The sequence below is a fragment of the Lepeophtheirus salmonis genome, chromosome 7 (genome assembly GCF_016086655.4).
Source record: "Lepeophtheirus salmonis chromosome 7, UVic_Lsal_1.4, whole genome shotgun sequence".
Lineage (NCBI taxonomy): Eukaryota > Metazoa > Arthropoda > Copepoda > Siphonostomatoida > Caligidae > Lepeophtheirus > Lepeophtheirus salmonis.
The window spans coordinates 9,620,127-9,638,341 of NC_052137.2; the positions used below are offsets into that span (position 1 = coordinate 9,620,127).

The 18,215-nt window shown below is 27.5% G+C and overlaps 1 protein-coding gene across 2 annotated transcripts in view; it reads left to right on the forward strand.

Moving 5' to 3' along the window:
* The first annotated feature begins 2,018 nt into the window (after positions 1 to 2,018).
* The window catches only part of LOC121121923 (putative receptor-type tyrosine-protein phosphatase mosPTP-1), a 145,217-nt gene continuing 129,020 nt past the window's right edge, over positions 2,019 to 18,215 (forward strand). For both annotated transcript variants that reach the window (XM_040716915.2, XM_040716916.2), the window contains exons 1-2: positions 2,019 to 2,207; positions 2,751 to 2,856. In XM_040716915.2, coding sequence (XP_040572849.2) covers positions 2,754 to 2,856 — 103 coding nt within the window. In that variant the 5' untranslated portion in view covers positions 2,019 to 2,207; positions 2,751 to 2,753. The remainder of the gene's footprint in view (positions 2,208 to 2,750; positions 2,857 to 18,215) is intronic.

Here is an 18,215-nt window from a genome sequence, read left to right on the forward strand (position 1 = left end):
GAAAATAATTACTCATACAAAAACGGGAAAATTCAAAATAACCCGTCAATAAGTATATATATATGACAAATATCCAGGTAAAAACAAGTGCTAGCCATTACTTAAATGTATTAAGTAATTATTTTAGACTTTATCCACCAACAAGTTTTATCCATTTTACATGTAATACATTGTTCCCTGGTTTGATTATATATTTATTAAGGGTGGGCTTCCGTTTTCTCTTAAATGAATGTGAAAAAAATATATAATAAATTCACTCATGAACACATAGATAATGAGGATTTCTGCAACTGGTCTGAATGGGGACTTTAAAAAGATAGCTCAGAATTCACAGGAAAATGACGGGAAGAATAAAATATTCCAACATCAATGATGCTTCAATAAACCTCATCATTATTACTCATATAAATATAAATATTAGTATCTTCTACAGCTTCAATGTAACACTATTAATTAGTTATAATAATTAATAGTTTATTTATTCTTTATTGCCAGTTTTGAAAACAAGTAGTTTTGATAACTTAAGCTTTTCCAATTAAATTTTTTTCATTTTTTTTAGCTTGACAAATTAATATTTTTTATAAATTACTAATCTATTAAAGAACAAATAAAGTTTTCTTTAGCTCCCAAATCTAATATTTTTAATAAACTATCCTAATAGTAGTACTCTTTCTTTACTAAGCAATAAACATCAATGAACAGAAATAACAACACTATATCAAAATGTCAATATCTACTGCTGCTTCAAAACCAAAATGATATTGGCTTATAAAATGTCCTTGTATTGTTTTTTATCATGTATCATTATTTTGTTTACATTATTTACCGCCAAATTTAAAATAGAGCCAATGTATTTTTAGAGTGGCCCGCTAAATACTCTCTTCATCAAACTGATGAGAACCCCTGCTAATGTTAAAATAATATCAAGTTATGATAATGTTTGTTGTGTATTTTAATCAACCAACTTTGAGTGCCTTTAATAGCTATGAATACGCAGCCACGACTTTTTTAATTATTTTGGTGACTTGCCAAAAGTGTTTTGCGTCAGTAAAAAAAATGACGAAGTATTTATTCCACAATCGTGGAACAGAGTGTCCATCTGCGGTCTGCGCCAAACATGACAATGTTGAGATTGTTAACTTCTATAACCTGGAAATGTACTTTGTCTGGAAAATCAGGAGAGAAGTGCAGTAAAGGCTCTGCTCGATCCCACAATGCAAAGAGAAAGTTGACTTGATTTTGACTTTTTTTTTTACTTCGTTGGACCAGTGTTTGGCCTCAACGCTCACCGAACCTCAACCCCATGGAATTTTCTGTGCGAGGCGTAGTTGAGCGACACACCAACAGATCCTCTTGCAAGACAAAATCCTAACTGATGTATAGGATTCGGAGGAATTCTGGAATTTGCGAAAGGAGACTGTCATTAGTATCTATTCCTGTTTCCGATGTCGGGGCGATTATATTGAATAATAAATTCTTTTTATTCAACAAACATTAACCATTGGGTTTTAATAAAATTAGATGATTCGAGAAAATTTATTTATAAAAAATCGTGTTGGTTGTTAAATAGAGGTCGTACCCTGTACATCTATCATTTGTTTGATAAACTAATTTTTTTCATTATTAAATGAATTATTTCATATACATATGAATCATTTAATTGATTATGGAAAAGATTTAGGAATAAACGTAAACCCTATGAACTACTCAGAAGGAATTTGTCCTCTCATAACAAAAACATTATGCTAAAACCCAAAATAATTACATTTCTGTTGTAGTACCAGTGGTAATATCAGCTCAGAGCAAACTCTTACATTTGTGTAAACATATGTACATAAGAATTTCACGTACTCACAAAAAAAAGCGCATACCGGTGTTATAATAGCTCATGGTATGAAAGTAGTAGAAAAACCATCGAAATAAAGGGAGAAAGCGACGAATATTACAAAAAGCGCGATTCTCTTTTTACATATATATATATATATATCTATATGTTTAGAAGAAGAACCATCGAGGGATTTTTTTTCTTTCTTCAGTTATTTGAATGAGCTTAGAAAGTGAATACACCAGACAGATCCTTCGAAAAGAAATAGTTGTTTATTTAATCAGTGATATAATTTTTATTTTCTAAAAACATTACGTGTTTAAACTATATATATAGTAAAGCCTGTATAAAAGATAAAAAAGTACAAGAAAGCAGCAACGAGGTAAATACTAATAATTATACAAATGGCATAAAAGAAAGACAAATACTTATATGATTAGAAAATAATCATTTAGATATGATGCAAAAAAGAAAGGAAAATGTCCGAAACATACATTTACATTAAAACTTAATTATATACCAAATTTTTTTTGCAACAATGATCATTCTTTATACAATATACATATATATGTATATTGCATACATATTTATGTAAAAAAAGAAATGTCAAAGACACTTTTATTTAAATTACAAATTTGCAATGGAGGAACAAAAAATGTATGGGATGAAATAAATGCAATTACCCTTTAACAGATTTTTTAATATCTTGATGGCGATTACATATTTTTGTACATATATATTTAAAAACAGCGGGATTCATTCATGCATAAGTATTAATGATTATGGAGCAAAATTTATGGGCGAAAACATTTATTTCTGCTCTAAACCACTTTGGTTGCGTCACTAAATATATAGGAAATAAAAAAATAAGTGTTGCCGATCCAATATTTAAAAAAAAATATGATACAAAATATTTTTTGATTAGGTTATGAGAAAGAACATGAAGAAGAAAAAACTATATCTTTTTTTAAAGATATTTCTATTGACCATTGGATGTGTCCAATGGGTGAATGGAAAGCCGGAGAGACGAGGTAAGTTTAGTTCCATCTTTATGTTAGTACATACTTTTGAAATCATTTTATGAATATAATCATTTATATTCATATAAACATCACTGATAAAAAAATAGTCAATTTTGACAAATGTATATTTTATGAATTGAATGACAATTTATAATATGAATTATTATTTTGTATGATAAAAAGAGCTGAGAATTATTTTTTGTGGTTTTTTCTTACTTTTGCATATATGATGTGTTAACTCAAAAAATCAAAAGAAATTTAATCATAAAATAAATTAAATTAATTCACATATAGTTACAGAAAAATATTTATATACATATTCTAGTTAACTATAGGCTTTGTATTCGCATTTAGAATGATGATTTGTTGTATCCAGAAATGGTAATTATAGTTTAGAACTCCATTGTGGTTTTTAAAAAAACTAACTATCAATTTATAATTATTTCATTGTAATAATCCATTTTTACTACAACTTCCAAAAAATTAATAGCAATAATTTATTTAAATGGTATTGACTGGCCACATATTTATAATATATTACAGTATTAAAAGATAAGATTTTACATGATAAAACCTGATAGTTTCAATAAAATGTAACCTTTTTTTTCATCTTAGAGCATTCATGTTATAATTTATATTTTGGCAATGTTTCTTGTATTTCTTCAATAATGTTTAGAATTTAATGTTTTTGCAGTAAAACGTTGGGTCGCCTGTTAATAATTTTTTTCGTATTTAAGTTTTTATATTTTGGTATGTAGTGATATTTTAACTAAAGCATAATTATTTATATTCTTTCAGAAGCCTCATAGAATCTACATTTAAAAACTTTAATATCTTTTCATATTATATATATATTATTTGATATCCAAATACTTCACTTAATTTAAAATGTTTACATATATTCACTTCCAATTTATAAACAGTTATGTATCGAGTTTCTTAAAAAAAAAATTAACCAACTTGTCTCCCTTGAAACACAAATGATGAAATAACCATAAATTATGATTCAAATGTGCTGATTTTACACATAAATGTAAATTTGTATATCGAGATAATTAATTTTGTCTCGTTATATTTAATATAATTTATTATATACACCAATTAAGGTGAACCATTATTAGTGTTGTTTTTGTCCTTTGTTAGGAATAAAGACTACAGTCCCGCTCAGTTTTGTGTCAGTCCGGTCCAGTTCAGTCCTGCATATCTGTCTTGGATGATGTCACTCAACTGTATTTCTTCTTATTTTTATCAGTTCTAATACTGACAGTCCAAAAGACTAAAGGTCTTATCAACTGATCCCATGGACTGGTCCTAAGACTGGACTCGAATGGACCGAATAAATAAATGGCATTGCCATAAATATAATAATTTGCCGATTATAAATTCCCAAATCATTCAGTAAATATATGTATATTTATCATTTGTTTGTTGAATTGGTCCTCTCTCCCAAAATCTAATGGAAATGACCATAAAATATGCCTATAATTTACTACGTTTTCTATAAAAACAAGGAATAAAACGCAACAATTTCAATTTTATGAAACCCACAACTTTAAACCATCTCATCACCTTAAACGTATGTCTAATGTAATAAAATATGTATAGAGTAGACTAAATTTATACATGGTGATAAAAATACACTCTATCTATAATAATATGACGTATTTTTTAGTTCAGTAATTAATCTATTATTTCATTTTGCCAAATTGACAATTCAATTTAGAAAAATACTAAATAAAGATTAACTTGTATTTATTTTTTTAAATTATATTGTGATGAACAGAGTTCTTCCACTTTTAGCTTTGTTTATATGTTTTAGTACAATATACTTGTTTGTATTAGTTACATTGCCATATTAAGGCGAGTTTTTGGTGAAGTAATGTTTTAATTATATTAAATAATAGAGTAAGTTTGCCCAGCGTTGCCTGGTACATTAAGAAATTAAAAATAATTCTGAACTCTTCTACTCTAAACAAGTATAAAAGAACGTCAAATTTTAAGGATTATTCTCGCTGCATGTTTTTATGTATCTTTGCACACTTTTTTAAAAAGATTATAGAGTAGGTTTGCCCGGCGTTGCCGCAACATTAAGAAATTAAAATTAAATCTGAACTCTTCAGCTTCATGTAAATGAAAAAATGAAGAATTGTTTTAAATGAAATAGTCGTTTGTTTTTCAAAAATTGGTTTTCTAGAAAAATTGCAAAATAAAGGCTACCATAGACTTGAAGACGAAAAAATGTCATAAGAACCCTTGTTTAAAAAAACAGGAATTTCAGCAAAATCCATCCATTGGTTTTGGCATTTTTTCCGGGAAAATACACACACATACATTTGTAGTAAAATGTAATTCAAACTGTTCTGCTATTTATTTAATTTTGGTTATACAAATTGATATGGGTCAAGGGTATTAGCCTTAGAACTCATTTCTGAACATATTAAAACCTTATTTTTATTTTGCAATCAACATAGCCGCCTTTTTCCTCAATGACCAGTTTCAGCCTTGTGCAGAACTTTGCATAATAGTTATTTACAAAGCTCGGATCTAGATAGGCTCAAGCAGTTATGATGACGGCCTTTAGTTGTTCCTTTCTTGAGTATTGGACTGCCAAAAGTTTCTTCTTAACGTCCCCAAAGTCTAGAAGGGAAAAGTCGTGCCTGTGGAGAGGCCAATAGCTTGCTTTTGATTCTTGTTGAGGAGGATTTTACAACATATCACATGCTATACTCGATCCAAAGCCTACAAACCCTGACGAAGAGCTCTCTTGTTGGTATTAAGCTTTAAGTTTTGCTTCACCAAGCTGGTGGTCTGGCTGTTTTCAAATTCACAAGCCAAACCATTGACGCTAACTTTGCCTCTTTTGCCTTCAATGGTGCCTTTAATTGCCTGAAAAAAATCTTTTGGCTCTTTATTCTAAATGTGGAATCTTATAGTGTGGCTCTCTTGGTCCCCCAGTACACAGTAGAGCTCTTACTGCCTATCACTTTAGAGATATCTTATGGTTATTTTCCTTGCACAGATAGTTCCAGACTTGCGTTGTTCAATTTGGTTATGACGCTTTTGTTTTTTGGTTAAATTTGCTCATTTTTGTTTAGAGTTTACTAACACAAAAATTGACAATAACTAATTTGGGTCAAACATTGAAATAACATAAATAAGACAGAGGTGTGTCATTCAAACAGGTATTGCTTTTTAGACAGAGGGGCCTGTATATGTAATATATTAAAAAATTTAGGAGAAATGATCACTCTTCAAAAATTGCCCAAAAACGGATTAATTGATGAACGAAATACATTTTCTTTGTATCTTTCATACATCAAGGATAACATTTGAAAACAACATAAGCTTACAGTAACTAATCATAAAGTTAATTCTGTTCTTTATCATATTACCCAAATAGTATATGATATTTTCGTGATTCCTGTGATTTATTCAAATATTCTTTATTTTTCGAGTACTTAATAATCAATGTGTATGTAGAGATGTAAATATATATATGAAAATAAATAAATCTAAAAAAAACACTTTTTAAAAAAATCTTGAAAGTTTGGGGGGGGGGGAAGTGCTGTAAACTTAGAACGATTCAATTTAATCACCATTTTAAGATGTTTATTTCCCCATGCATGTAATGGTTTATTACCACATTAATTTAATATATTGAGTAGTTACATGTATTCAATTTTCTTGAGTTTAACAGAAAAGCCAATTTTTATATGAACATCTCTGCAACACTTTTGAATCCTTTACACAATAAATAAAATTAAACCTAATGGATATAATAAATATGTATTGTATATGCTTAAAATCGTCTCCATTTATATTTTATTGTTTGTTTGGGATATCAGGGAATTCAAATTATATAAGGATCTTATTTATATTATTGCAGAGCAATAAAAGCAGAAAACTCAATTGAAATTGAGTCAATGATCTTTGGATTTATTTATATGTTTATTAGATATTTATATTCTATATCTTCAAATTGAGAGGTACATATATTACAAATCTAATGCTTTTGGATTATATTAATGATGTTTAACTTCGTGTCCTTTTGCTTTCATGCACTTACAATAGCAGGTGTAATGCAAAACGTACACAGTTTTACTTTATCAAGAATAACAAACATTTGAATTGATAATTTTTACTTTAATATATTTTAAAAACAGGACAAAAAAATATTATTTACTCTATATAACCCCCATTAGATGGACAAAAAGTCTATAATTTCTTAATTATAACCTTGCAGATATCCTACATGTAAGTTTCGAATATAATGAACGGCTTATTGCTCAATGAGGGTAACCCTTGACAGCATTAATATTTGGGTTTCGATTTCTACAGGATTTCTTCTATATTTTAGAACAAAGTCATAACCAAGATGGTGTATATCTAAGGGATAAGGGGGCCACTTAAATTTTTTTTAATGGTACTATGTCCTCCAGAATCCTCATGATTACTTTTAAGGTGTGATCTGGTGCACCATTCTGCTGTAAGACATAGTTTCCCTTAGGTATAGCTTCGCGTACCCATTGGATGATTTTTTCTTTTAAAATCTTCTTGTAAATCGGTCCAGATCAGGCAAAGTCCAGTTTCAAGCCAAATCAATTGTATAGTAATCCCTTTAGACCCCCAAGTTAGGCTTTCTGCCAGAGACAGGGTGTCTATTTTTGTCTTTATTAGCTTGTATTCTCCTTTAGATATAGCTTTCTAGTTTCTTCTACACGAGTAATTCCCACATGGAGAATCAGGGGTATCTTTTGTTTGTGCTTCAGAAAACTTTGGTCTGACTATTTTTTTTGGAACAAAATATCTGCTTCATGTCTACTGTTCAATTAATATTCCGGAAGTTTTCAAGAAAAATACGATGTAAACTTTGTAGCAATCATTTTAGAAGTATATAAATTCTTTTATTACATCCGATATAGCTGAAATATAAAATATAAAGTTTCTATTAAAATGATTGCAATTAATAAAGAATAAGTTATTATCTAATGTGCTTACTAAAATATTTACAAATCAATATCTCTCCACATACGTACAATGTATGTATATAAATAGATAAAAATTATTAAAGCCTTAAAAATATGTTATGTCTATATTGAAATTGATATCCTTTTATAGTATCTAGCAAGATTAATTTATTATCCTAATAAACTTTTATTATCAATACCAAATCGAAATTAAGGATAATCCAAAAAGTCCCACAAATATCTATAATTTTCTTTTTGATATAATATATAAATTTAAAAAAATGTAGAAAAAATGTTTATAATTAAAATATATTACATTTTATTTATATTTATTGGAACAAAATACTTTGACGACTTGTATGGGTCAAAATAAGAAAACCAATGGAACCTATATGTATACTTAAAGGTTATTTTAAAAAACCATATATGTAACAACTGGTTTTTACCCTCTCATGTACTATGTTTTACTCTTGAAAATGATACACGGATTTATCTAGGTACTTAAGAATATCAAAAACTATTACTTTGATTAATTATTCATATTACACCTATGAACAATCTAGAAAGTTTTGCAATAAGAAATATGTTAGTGAATATCAAATACTGTATCTTCATATTTGTTAAAAAAATATCCATTATTTAAATATCCGTCATTCCATGAGAAATTTTCTTGTGTACACAGATTAAATTCAAATTTACCATAAAGTATTTTTGACAGTAGATCAGCTCAGAAATTAAGTTTTGAATATGTAACTCTATTCAAATCTAAGCTTTAAGGTCTTACATATGAATGAAATTACCATTTTTGATAAATATTTTATTTGTAGTATTGAATAAACCGAAACAATGATAGGAAAATATGATACATCACTACAAAACTATTAGTTACCTTAACAAAAATTAAAAAAAATATTTTTTCATATAATATGGTATATTCGATTAAAACTTTTTATTTTCTAAATAAATGAATTGATGATTTTTATAGTGTAAATTAAACTATTATTATTTAAAAATAAAATAAGGACCACCTTAAAAATTTTTAGAGCAAAAACTTATGCCATGGTTTAAAAAATATAATATATGTTAAGTTAAGCTAACTGATAGCTTTTTTATGTGGTAATAATACTTCACTATCATTGCTTTAGTTTATGATGTATTATTACCACATAGCAAATTTTAGTCAAATCCGTTTCATCGTAAAACATCACCATGGAACAGCATATTTATGTTTATATTTACTGTTGCTAAATATCCTTTGGTTGAAATTATGAGTAAAAATCATTAAAACTAAAGATATAAAAATGAATACCTAAAGTACTACTGACATTACTTGTAATACAAAAACAAAAACTATTAATTTTTTGAGAATTTAAGATCCTTAAATAATAACTAGTAAAAGAAAAAATAAAGAAGCAGGGATAATTTAGCTACTTTATCTCTAAATAGCTCTTTTTAACCCATTTAAACACTTCCCACAAAAATGAATTAAAAAGTCACTTTGATAATAAAAAATGTATATTTTGTTAATGTTTTTTTATTGTGCATGATATAATTAAACATTCTAATAACTCAGCTACAACATCTAAACATTGTGCATATATTAAATATCTATTCACTTCAACAGATGTGTCGTTTGACTCTAAAAATTAAGAAGGAATAATAAAATTTTATAAAAAATCAAAATAATACAGAATGCAGTTTGCCTTTTAGAGTTCCTACTCCTTTTTTATATCTATAGAGAGAACTATTTTAGGTTATTTAAACTTTATTTTTCTCCCTTATTTTTTTGTCCTCTTGGCTGTTGGAGTGACTCATACAATTAAAAAACTAAGATTTTAGCTGTTATGAATGGAAGGCAAATGTTCAAAATACGCTTAAAACTATCGTTGAACAATCATAGTTATCCATTTTCTCACCCTAAAAGCTCCAAATTCTGAGTATACTTAGAACAAAAAAAGTATGTTAAAGGAGTTAAGATTCTGTTTTACATTTATAAAAAAAGTAATATAAAAGAAAAATACGTATATATTGTGTTTAGGAAAATACCTAAACACAAAAAAAAGACGCAATTCCATTTTGATCATTTCTTATTTCCTCGGTTTTAGTTTTACATTGAAAAGAAGTATTTGAATTCATATATATTTTTTCAATAATTATAATTTATATATTGGGAAAAAATATTATTCGATATATTTTAACTCTTGAATAATTATAATAGACTCTATTATTATTATTGAACATATATTCTATTTTTTTACTTGAAAACAAATTAGCAAAACGTAGCTGTTTATCTTTAGTAGATTTATGGCCTTTGTAGAATCTTTTTTTCAACCAAGATGGCACTTTTTATGACATCACAGACGTCATTATAACACTTTTTGTAACTTTTACATGTGTCGTTTTCAACTTGTACTTCCCAAGTTCCAGATTGTATCTTGTTAATTCAGCTAAAACTTTAGGATAATAGAGGCTGCATAGAATGTTACGCATTCATAGTGAATTTAAAAAAAAGTATATTAAAACATTAGCTTGTACATATATTGATCACGTGGTCTTGATTTTCTCCTTCATTTTTAGTTTTGTGGATACCTAAGTCACTTCTAATTAACTTTTATTATTTTTAAAATCTCATTATATGCTTATATCATGTGTTAACTATACACTCAAGATAAATTTTAGAAGTACTACTTCAATAAGAACTTTAAAAATAATTTTTTCAAATAACATATTTACTAACTTTTTAGATCGGGGGGAAAAATACAAAAGCAAATGATTTAATATTCGAAAATCAAATTTAGGAAATGAACTTTGTGATTAATAATTTAGATTAAGAAAAGGTAAATCTTGAACGTATATTATCAAACGTATAACCTTTTTTAATGAGTTTGTAAAGTGAGAAAATAGTATGAAAAATTGCACAAATATACTGATTTCTTAAATAAATAAAATTCTTATGATTGATACTAAAATACTTTACTTTTGTAAATAGTTGATTTTACATATATACAAGTAAAAGTTAGAAATAGAGCTGTAAAAATATACAGAATAAAATTGTAAATCATAAGTGCTGCCCCTAGGTAAAATAAAAAACAAGAAAGAAGCAAAGAATTATCCAACATCAGATTTGTATTTATGACATCATTAGATACGTTAGTTTTGTTCACAAACTGACATACTTTTTAATTTTATCAGCCCAACACTTTGTCGCAGAAAATATATTTTTTTATTCAATAACTATTTGAATCTTGGAAAATAATGTTTCTCTCACTAATAAATAATTAATAATAAGTAATATTTGGATTTTTGGAGAGTTATTAGTGTAAATCTTTTTGGGCTATGAGACGAATTAATGTTGAAAAACGAGTTAATTCCTCCATATGTTCCTACTGAAAATAAAGTGGAACTTATATTAATTTTATATCTTTCATAGCTGTTTGCAGCTAATCTAATAAAACGTCATCATATCTATTTGGATTTCTTATCAGATTATTATGTCAATTTTTGGTTCCTTTTGTAGCACCAAAAGTGCTTATAATTTACAACTCTTATATGTATATATTTGCTGTATAAATAGTGATGTCATACATGTAACTTTTATCATGAGGAATGTATGTAGCTATTTGAAAGAAAGAAAATTACTATCTGAATCACTTTCCAAGATAAAAAAAACCTTTTCTTTTTCAATTTGTATTCTTTGAATGAACCAAAAAAATATATACGATAAAAATACATAAAATATATGGAAATATCTCATTTCTCAAATACTTTGAATACAAGAAAGAAAGTGTAATAATAAAATAGTTATAATATTAATCAATACTCATAACATATGAAAAAAAAGAAGGAAAAAATACATAACCTAAATTTCAACTTTTATTTTACAAATATAATAAAAGTATCACATTCCCTCACTAGGTCATAAAAATGTAGGGGGCAAATAATTCAGTATCAGAATAAAAGGTAAGGAAATGATAGTCACATATATAGATAGATATAGTAATAATCACTTCCAACTTTTTTTTCTCCTTTCTATCTTTGTGAGTGTTTTTCTCTCACTCTCCTAATAATTAATCTTAAAGTTGTCAAGATATATTATTTTATTATTATTTAACAATGAAGTTATCTATGGTTTAACGAAAGAAAGAGTATATAGCAGTAGTAGTAGATATCTTGTCAAAACCAGGCAAGGAAGTAGAACATTCACATTAAATATATATATAGATACTAACACCTCCACAGACACATAAGGAAGAAAGAAAAGGCAAATAAAGTCGTAAATTACGAGAATGAAAAAAAAAACCCCAAACAGAGAGCAATGGAGAAAAAAAAACTTATCTATAACTTATTCCCTTATATATTTTTAACCAAAATATATTAAATAAAACTAGCAACAAGAACCAAAAAAATAGCTCCATCATTTTGCTGCCTCTTACATCCTTTAAAAGATTTTTTTTTGAGTACGCCATACATCAATAATATAACATTTTAATATATATTATTTTTTTGTTTATATCAATTTGTATTAAGTACTCTTTCATATTTTTTATTCTTTACCTTAAATAAGTTACATTTCTTGTTAGATGAAACTAAAAAATGTAAGAAAAAAGGTATATATACATTGAGAAAGTAATTCGGGTTGACACGAAAAGAGATATATATATATATTTAAAGAGTAAATTGAAAAATGGAATATTTTATATCTATTAAATTCTTTTTCCTTGAACATTTTTTTTCTTCTTTATTTTAAAATTCAATTTTCTTATGTTGGAAGGAAATAAATTCATTTTGATGGGTCATATTTATATGTGTACATATATACTTTGTTAAATTGTAAAAGGAAGGATGCATGAGTATATTTGGCATATTTCAATGTGTCACTATAATACATGTCTTTTTTCACCAGTGCAATAATACCGTCAGTTATTTACTTATTATATATATACATAATACTTATTCGTACACATTTTGGTTCCATTTCTATGTTTTGAATGCACCAGTTTGCTTTAATAATTTATCGAGAAGTTTGGGGAAATGAACTCTATTATTTTTGGATTATTGATCAGTTGCATTTTTGAAATAATTGCACAATATATATTTAATTAGTTAAAGAACTAGCGTCACCTGTCGATTTATCATTGTTCGGACATAAATTGGTTGAAATTGGATTTGCTCTTGTTAAGTTGTGAACCATTCCGAATACTCATTGAATAATGAATAATTCAATAGTGGGAAGAATTGACTAACTTTTAAGAACTAATTTTAGGCCTTTTTCTGTTTATTTTGAGAAGAAAGGTTGCAATGTACAATAAAGATATTGAGGCTGAATAAAAATATCCATATATAAAAAAATAAGTGTTTCATAGAGAAAATAGCACCATCATTGTTCAAAACTAGTGTACATTGTATATGTTTGCCTGTTCTTTCTCTTTCTATCGCTAAATTGGAGACAGTTACAGCGGATAGTTGAAATCCAAATATTAGAACCAAGAGTGCGATGCATCAATATATTTAACTCACCTTGCTTATTGTTTTAGTATTTATTCAATATTTATAAGGCCAATTTTACTTTGCCTACCAGGTTTAAATTGCTATGCAAAATAATAATATCCCTATTTCAACTTAAGTTACAACAACTTAAATCAATCAATGACTTTTTGTGCACATTTCTTTTCTTACTTCAGGAAAAAGTCAATAAAAACGTTGTCTCAATTGACCGACACTTTCTGTTCAACCCATTGTCGCAATGCAAAAAACATGTTATTATATCTATATAATGAGTTATTGGCAAACATAAAAATACACTTCTGAATTAATTAGAAATTTTTTGTTGCTTTAAATAACTTTTTTTGATAATCAAAGGATTGATCGACGTAGAATATAGGCATAGATACAGTCGTAACGTTGTCAACTGACTCTTTGGATATTCATTTATATATGTATAAAGATATTCCAATACAAAAACTCAATTTCAATGTATTTTTCTTGTAGAAACAACAAATAATATACAACATAATTACCTAATTAAAAAATTATATCAGTGTGTACATAATGTCATTTCATAAAACCTTAAACATATATTTTCATGACTTACTACCCACAATAATTAATTATTTTACAAATTAAAATGACTAAATCATTTATTTTAGTTTGATATCAAATGTATTATTTTGTTGCAACTTCTTAAATAAAAAAAAACAATCTTTAAACAATCCACAAAAAAAAATATTTTTACAAATTTTATTTTAAAAATAATCAATTTGTAATGTATGAAGTGACTATCAGTAATTTTTTGTAAAGCAAAACAAGTGAACGTTTTTTGTTGTAAATGTATTTATGAATATTAATGAAAAAATTATCAAAAAAAGAGTTTTATTTATATAACAGTAATTATTTGATATAAAAAGTATGAAATTAATTGAAAATTAAATGATTTCAATTTATTTTCCTTACTTTCCAAAATGGAAGGGAAAAAATTTCTTTGTATTATTTATTTATTATTATTTTTTGTTTTGCTTTCACAACATGGCATATTAAATGAATTATTTTGTTTTAATCAAAATGCTTAATTAAAAAAAGGTAGACAAAAAAAAATGATTTTTCAAATTATGTGTTTGAAAAATACATTGGATCCCATTATTATTCCATATTTTATTCATTAATATCATTGATAAACAGAAATAATGAATGTACAAAGAAAATACAATAAGATAAATATTTAAAAACTTATCAATGAGGTTTTAATTTTTTTTAATTTGATCTTTACCTCTTTATTTTTCCTCTGATTTCAATTGTAACCTGGGACAGTACAGTTCTAGTCCAAAATTGAAAACTAGACACTTTGAATCTAGAATTTTTACAAGTTTTATTTATAGAAACAAGGGGAGTTATATGAAATAAGATGTGAGTATTTCTAATCTTGCATGTAGCCTCCATTGACTTAGGCCATGGAAGGGATGAGCCACTGTTAGCTATGAGAGGTGGTAATAATGTAACTGGGACTCATGGAGTTCCACATCTCATCGATGGATGTCTTGAGAGGTTATATATTCGATGGTCTTGTCAGTCAGGCCCTGACATCGACATGCGGTCAGAAGGAAAAGTCGAGCGAGTAGGCATCTGGTAATGAAGAGGCCACATTTCGGTCTTCAAAAAGGATTCTCTGACCTTTTTTGTGTGCGGTGGTTTACCATCTTGTTTAACGGCTACATTCCCGTCTGTAAACTTCCCTCTGATCCAGAGAATCAACTTAATTCTCTATATGTCGACCATGTCGATTAATGGCCTTCTTGACGTTGTAAGTAGTGAGTCTACTAGCCTTAGTCAAGTTTCAAACCTCTGTTAATGTGCGTTCGCACAAGGTAAACTCTTCTAATTCTTTTTGAGACCATTTTGCGAATGTTTAGTTAATTTTTTGCTGTGGGGAAGTGTCAATACACAAAGGTTTTCAACTGATATGAGGAATTATAATGTATTATTCTTATTCTTCTCATTTATAAGTGTCCAAAAATGAACCATGCACCCAGTTCATTGTATGGCAAATAAAGGATTAAGATATCAAAAAATACTTTATGTACAACTTTGTAAATATATATATATATGTGAATAAATCTAATAAATGAACTTCAATAATTATCATCAAAACGGATATTAATGATATGGGTATAATTTTAACTTTTTTGATAATACAAGTAAACAAAGCTTCACTTTTTAGGATATAATATAAATTTTATATATAAATCTAGAAGCATTTGATGCATTGATTATGAATATTTAATTGTTTTTATCCGTATAAAAACAATTTTCGAATAAAGTTTTTTTAGTAATCTAATCATAATAATAAGATAAATACAACTTTTAATTATCATGATAATTTAAGAAAAAATGAAAATTCTTTCAATTTTTTACAAAATTTGTATGTTGATTTCAGATATTTTCTATTCAATCATCAAATCTTGCAATAAAAACGCTTTTTAAAGGTTAAAAAACCACATTTTTTTTGGGGCTGAGATTCAAATTGTCGTAACTCAAACATTTACATTCCAAATTTAGCTTGCAATTTAGTTTTATTATAATATGGATAATTGATTTTTTTAATTTTATAATAAAATGTGTCTGAGAAGTTTATTTGAACATTATTAGTTTTTATGTTTTTAGGTATTAATATTAAAGGCTTCTATCATGACATAGAGGGAATGAGACTAATATTTTTGATTTTTGAGAGACGATCATTTGGCCCTCAACCAAGATTGTCCCCCTATCGGTGTAGAAGTTTCTGTTCTGATACCGCTAGAACTAGAACTGAGAAAGTTGAACAAAAACCACATTATATTACTTATCTGTTTCGGTGTTTGTGCTTATATATAGATTTAAAAATATAAAAAAAAGTCGTTTTTCTGAGTTTTTTGATGTTCAATTGCAGCGTTTTCTAATATAGTATTTATAATACAGTTGTATCTTAGTTTCTAATAACTAAGGGCTTCTTATGGATCAAGAAAAGTTCCAAGGGCTAACAGACGGTTTAAATAAAAGAGGGAAGAAGTGGGATATATTATAGATCTAGGTACGCTACTAAGCATGTAGGGGCCAATCAATATTATAACTATAATATTTCTTAAACCAGGGATTTTCAAACTTAACTATGCCAATGCCCCCTACACTCCTACATTTTTAACTGAGCCCCCCTGTATACGAAACATGTATACTATGTAATTGTAGAATGAAATAAATCCTCAATTCTCCATCTCCCTAGCTGCCCCCACTTTGAAAACCATTCTCTTAATCAACCTTAGTTTTTGGGGACCCTTCTGGAACTTGGAGAACTAAGCACTCTGGTATAAGGTAGATGCAGCCCTGTTTGTGTCCAATATCATTATTTTGGGACTGAATTTAAAAGAACCGATACCGATAAAGTTAAACCAGAACCGAAACTGAGACCTAAACTGTTGGAATAAAATAACTGATACTGGGACCGGTAGAACCGCTGAACCCTAACTGGGGACAACCTTGCTTCAACCCTTGTGTTGTGGATTTTGTTTGAAAAAGAATACAGCCTCGATTTTTCTATTTTTCAAGTTCATGGTAGCTTCTTATTATTAGAAAAAATTATCTGCTTTGTAAATAAATTAATGTTTGATTGAGGTTTTTAGGCTATAATGTAGGCTTGTGTCTTTAGAAAAAAGACATGCACCTATATACATAGCGACTTAACTCAATAGAAATTAAGGTTAGATATTATTGATTATTTTTTAATTTAGAAAAAAATGCGCATTTTTTTCTCTCATTTTGAAACTTTTAAGAAAATCTAAAGAAAGAAAAAGAGGGTAATTGACACAGTGGGAAAGGAATGGGAAAAGTTGGTTAGAGCATGAGACATATGACTTTATATATGTTTAACAATCATATTAAAAAACTACTTTAAAATAAATTTATGTACATAGCATATATATATTATGTATATTTTGACACTCTGGCTTTTATGTTACACATAAATTAATATAAAATAAATTATGGTCAAACTCTTGTTGTTTGAGTTGCTACACTATGCAGATAAAATTCATAATGAATTGCTTCTTTTTTTAACTTTATAACTATATATTAATATTTTGAGCGAATAAATATTTATTAATTACTTCTAGTTTACGGAACACTATTGAGGAAATAATTAAGAATCCCTTATTTTTAACAAAAAAATTCATTTATTTATATCACTATAATATTAAAACAGTGCTTACATGACCGTCAGACTTGACGATTTCCATTATTTTAGCCGTTTTTTCGACATTTAATCTTCTAGAGCAGGGGTCACAAAACTATGGCCCGTGGGACATATCAGGCCCTCGACATTAGTTCATTTGGCACGCCTACATTTCTTGAATTTCCTTGATAAAGCGTATGGAATACAAAACTTTGTAATAAAATATAAATTTGAATATTATGTTAAGAATACTAAAAGATCCTGATTGCTATGTGTCTTAAATTTACCATTGTCGTAGTATATTTTATGTGTATTATCTTGTGAATAACTGTAGAGCACCTTTGTTCTATTCCATGAATTTCAATAAATATATATTCAGTGTTGCACATGTAGCACCAACAGGAGCAGCGTTCATTTTTCCATCTTCATTTGGGTATCCCGCAATGACGCATCTTTCCCCTTCTATCATTTTTAGATCAGTTTTCTTCACCCTTCATTATGGGCACTAAAAAAAAAAAAAGGTGGATATAGAGTGTCACGTTTTCAATGAAGTGTGAGGAGTAAGGTATTTTTTTTGGAGTAACAAAGGACAAGAAGTCTTGCACTTTTGAAAGAGTAAAATCTTCGGAGGCACTATGAAACAAAACATCTATTAATATATTTAAAGTTGTCTGGAAAGTACATACTTAGAAATATGAGACAATAAA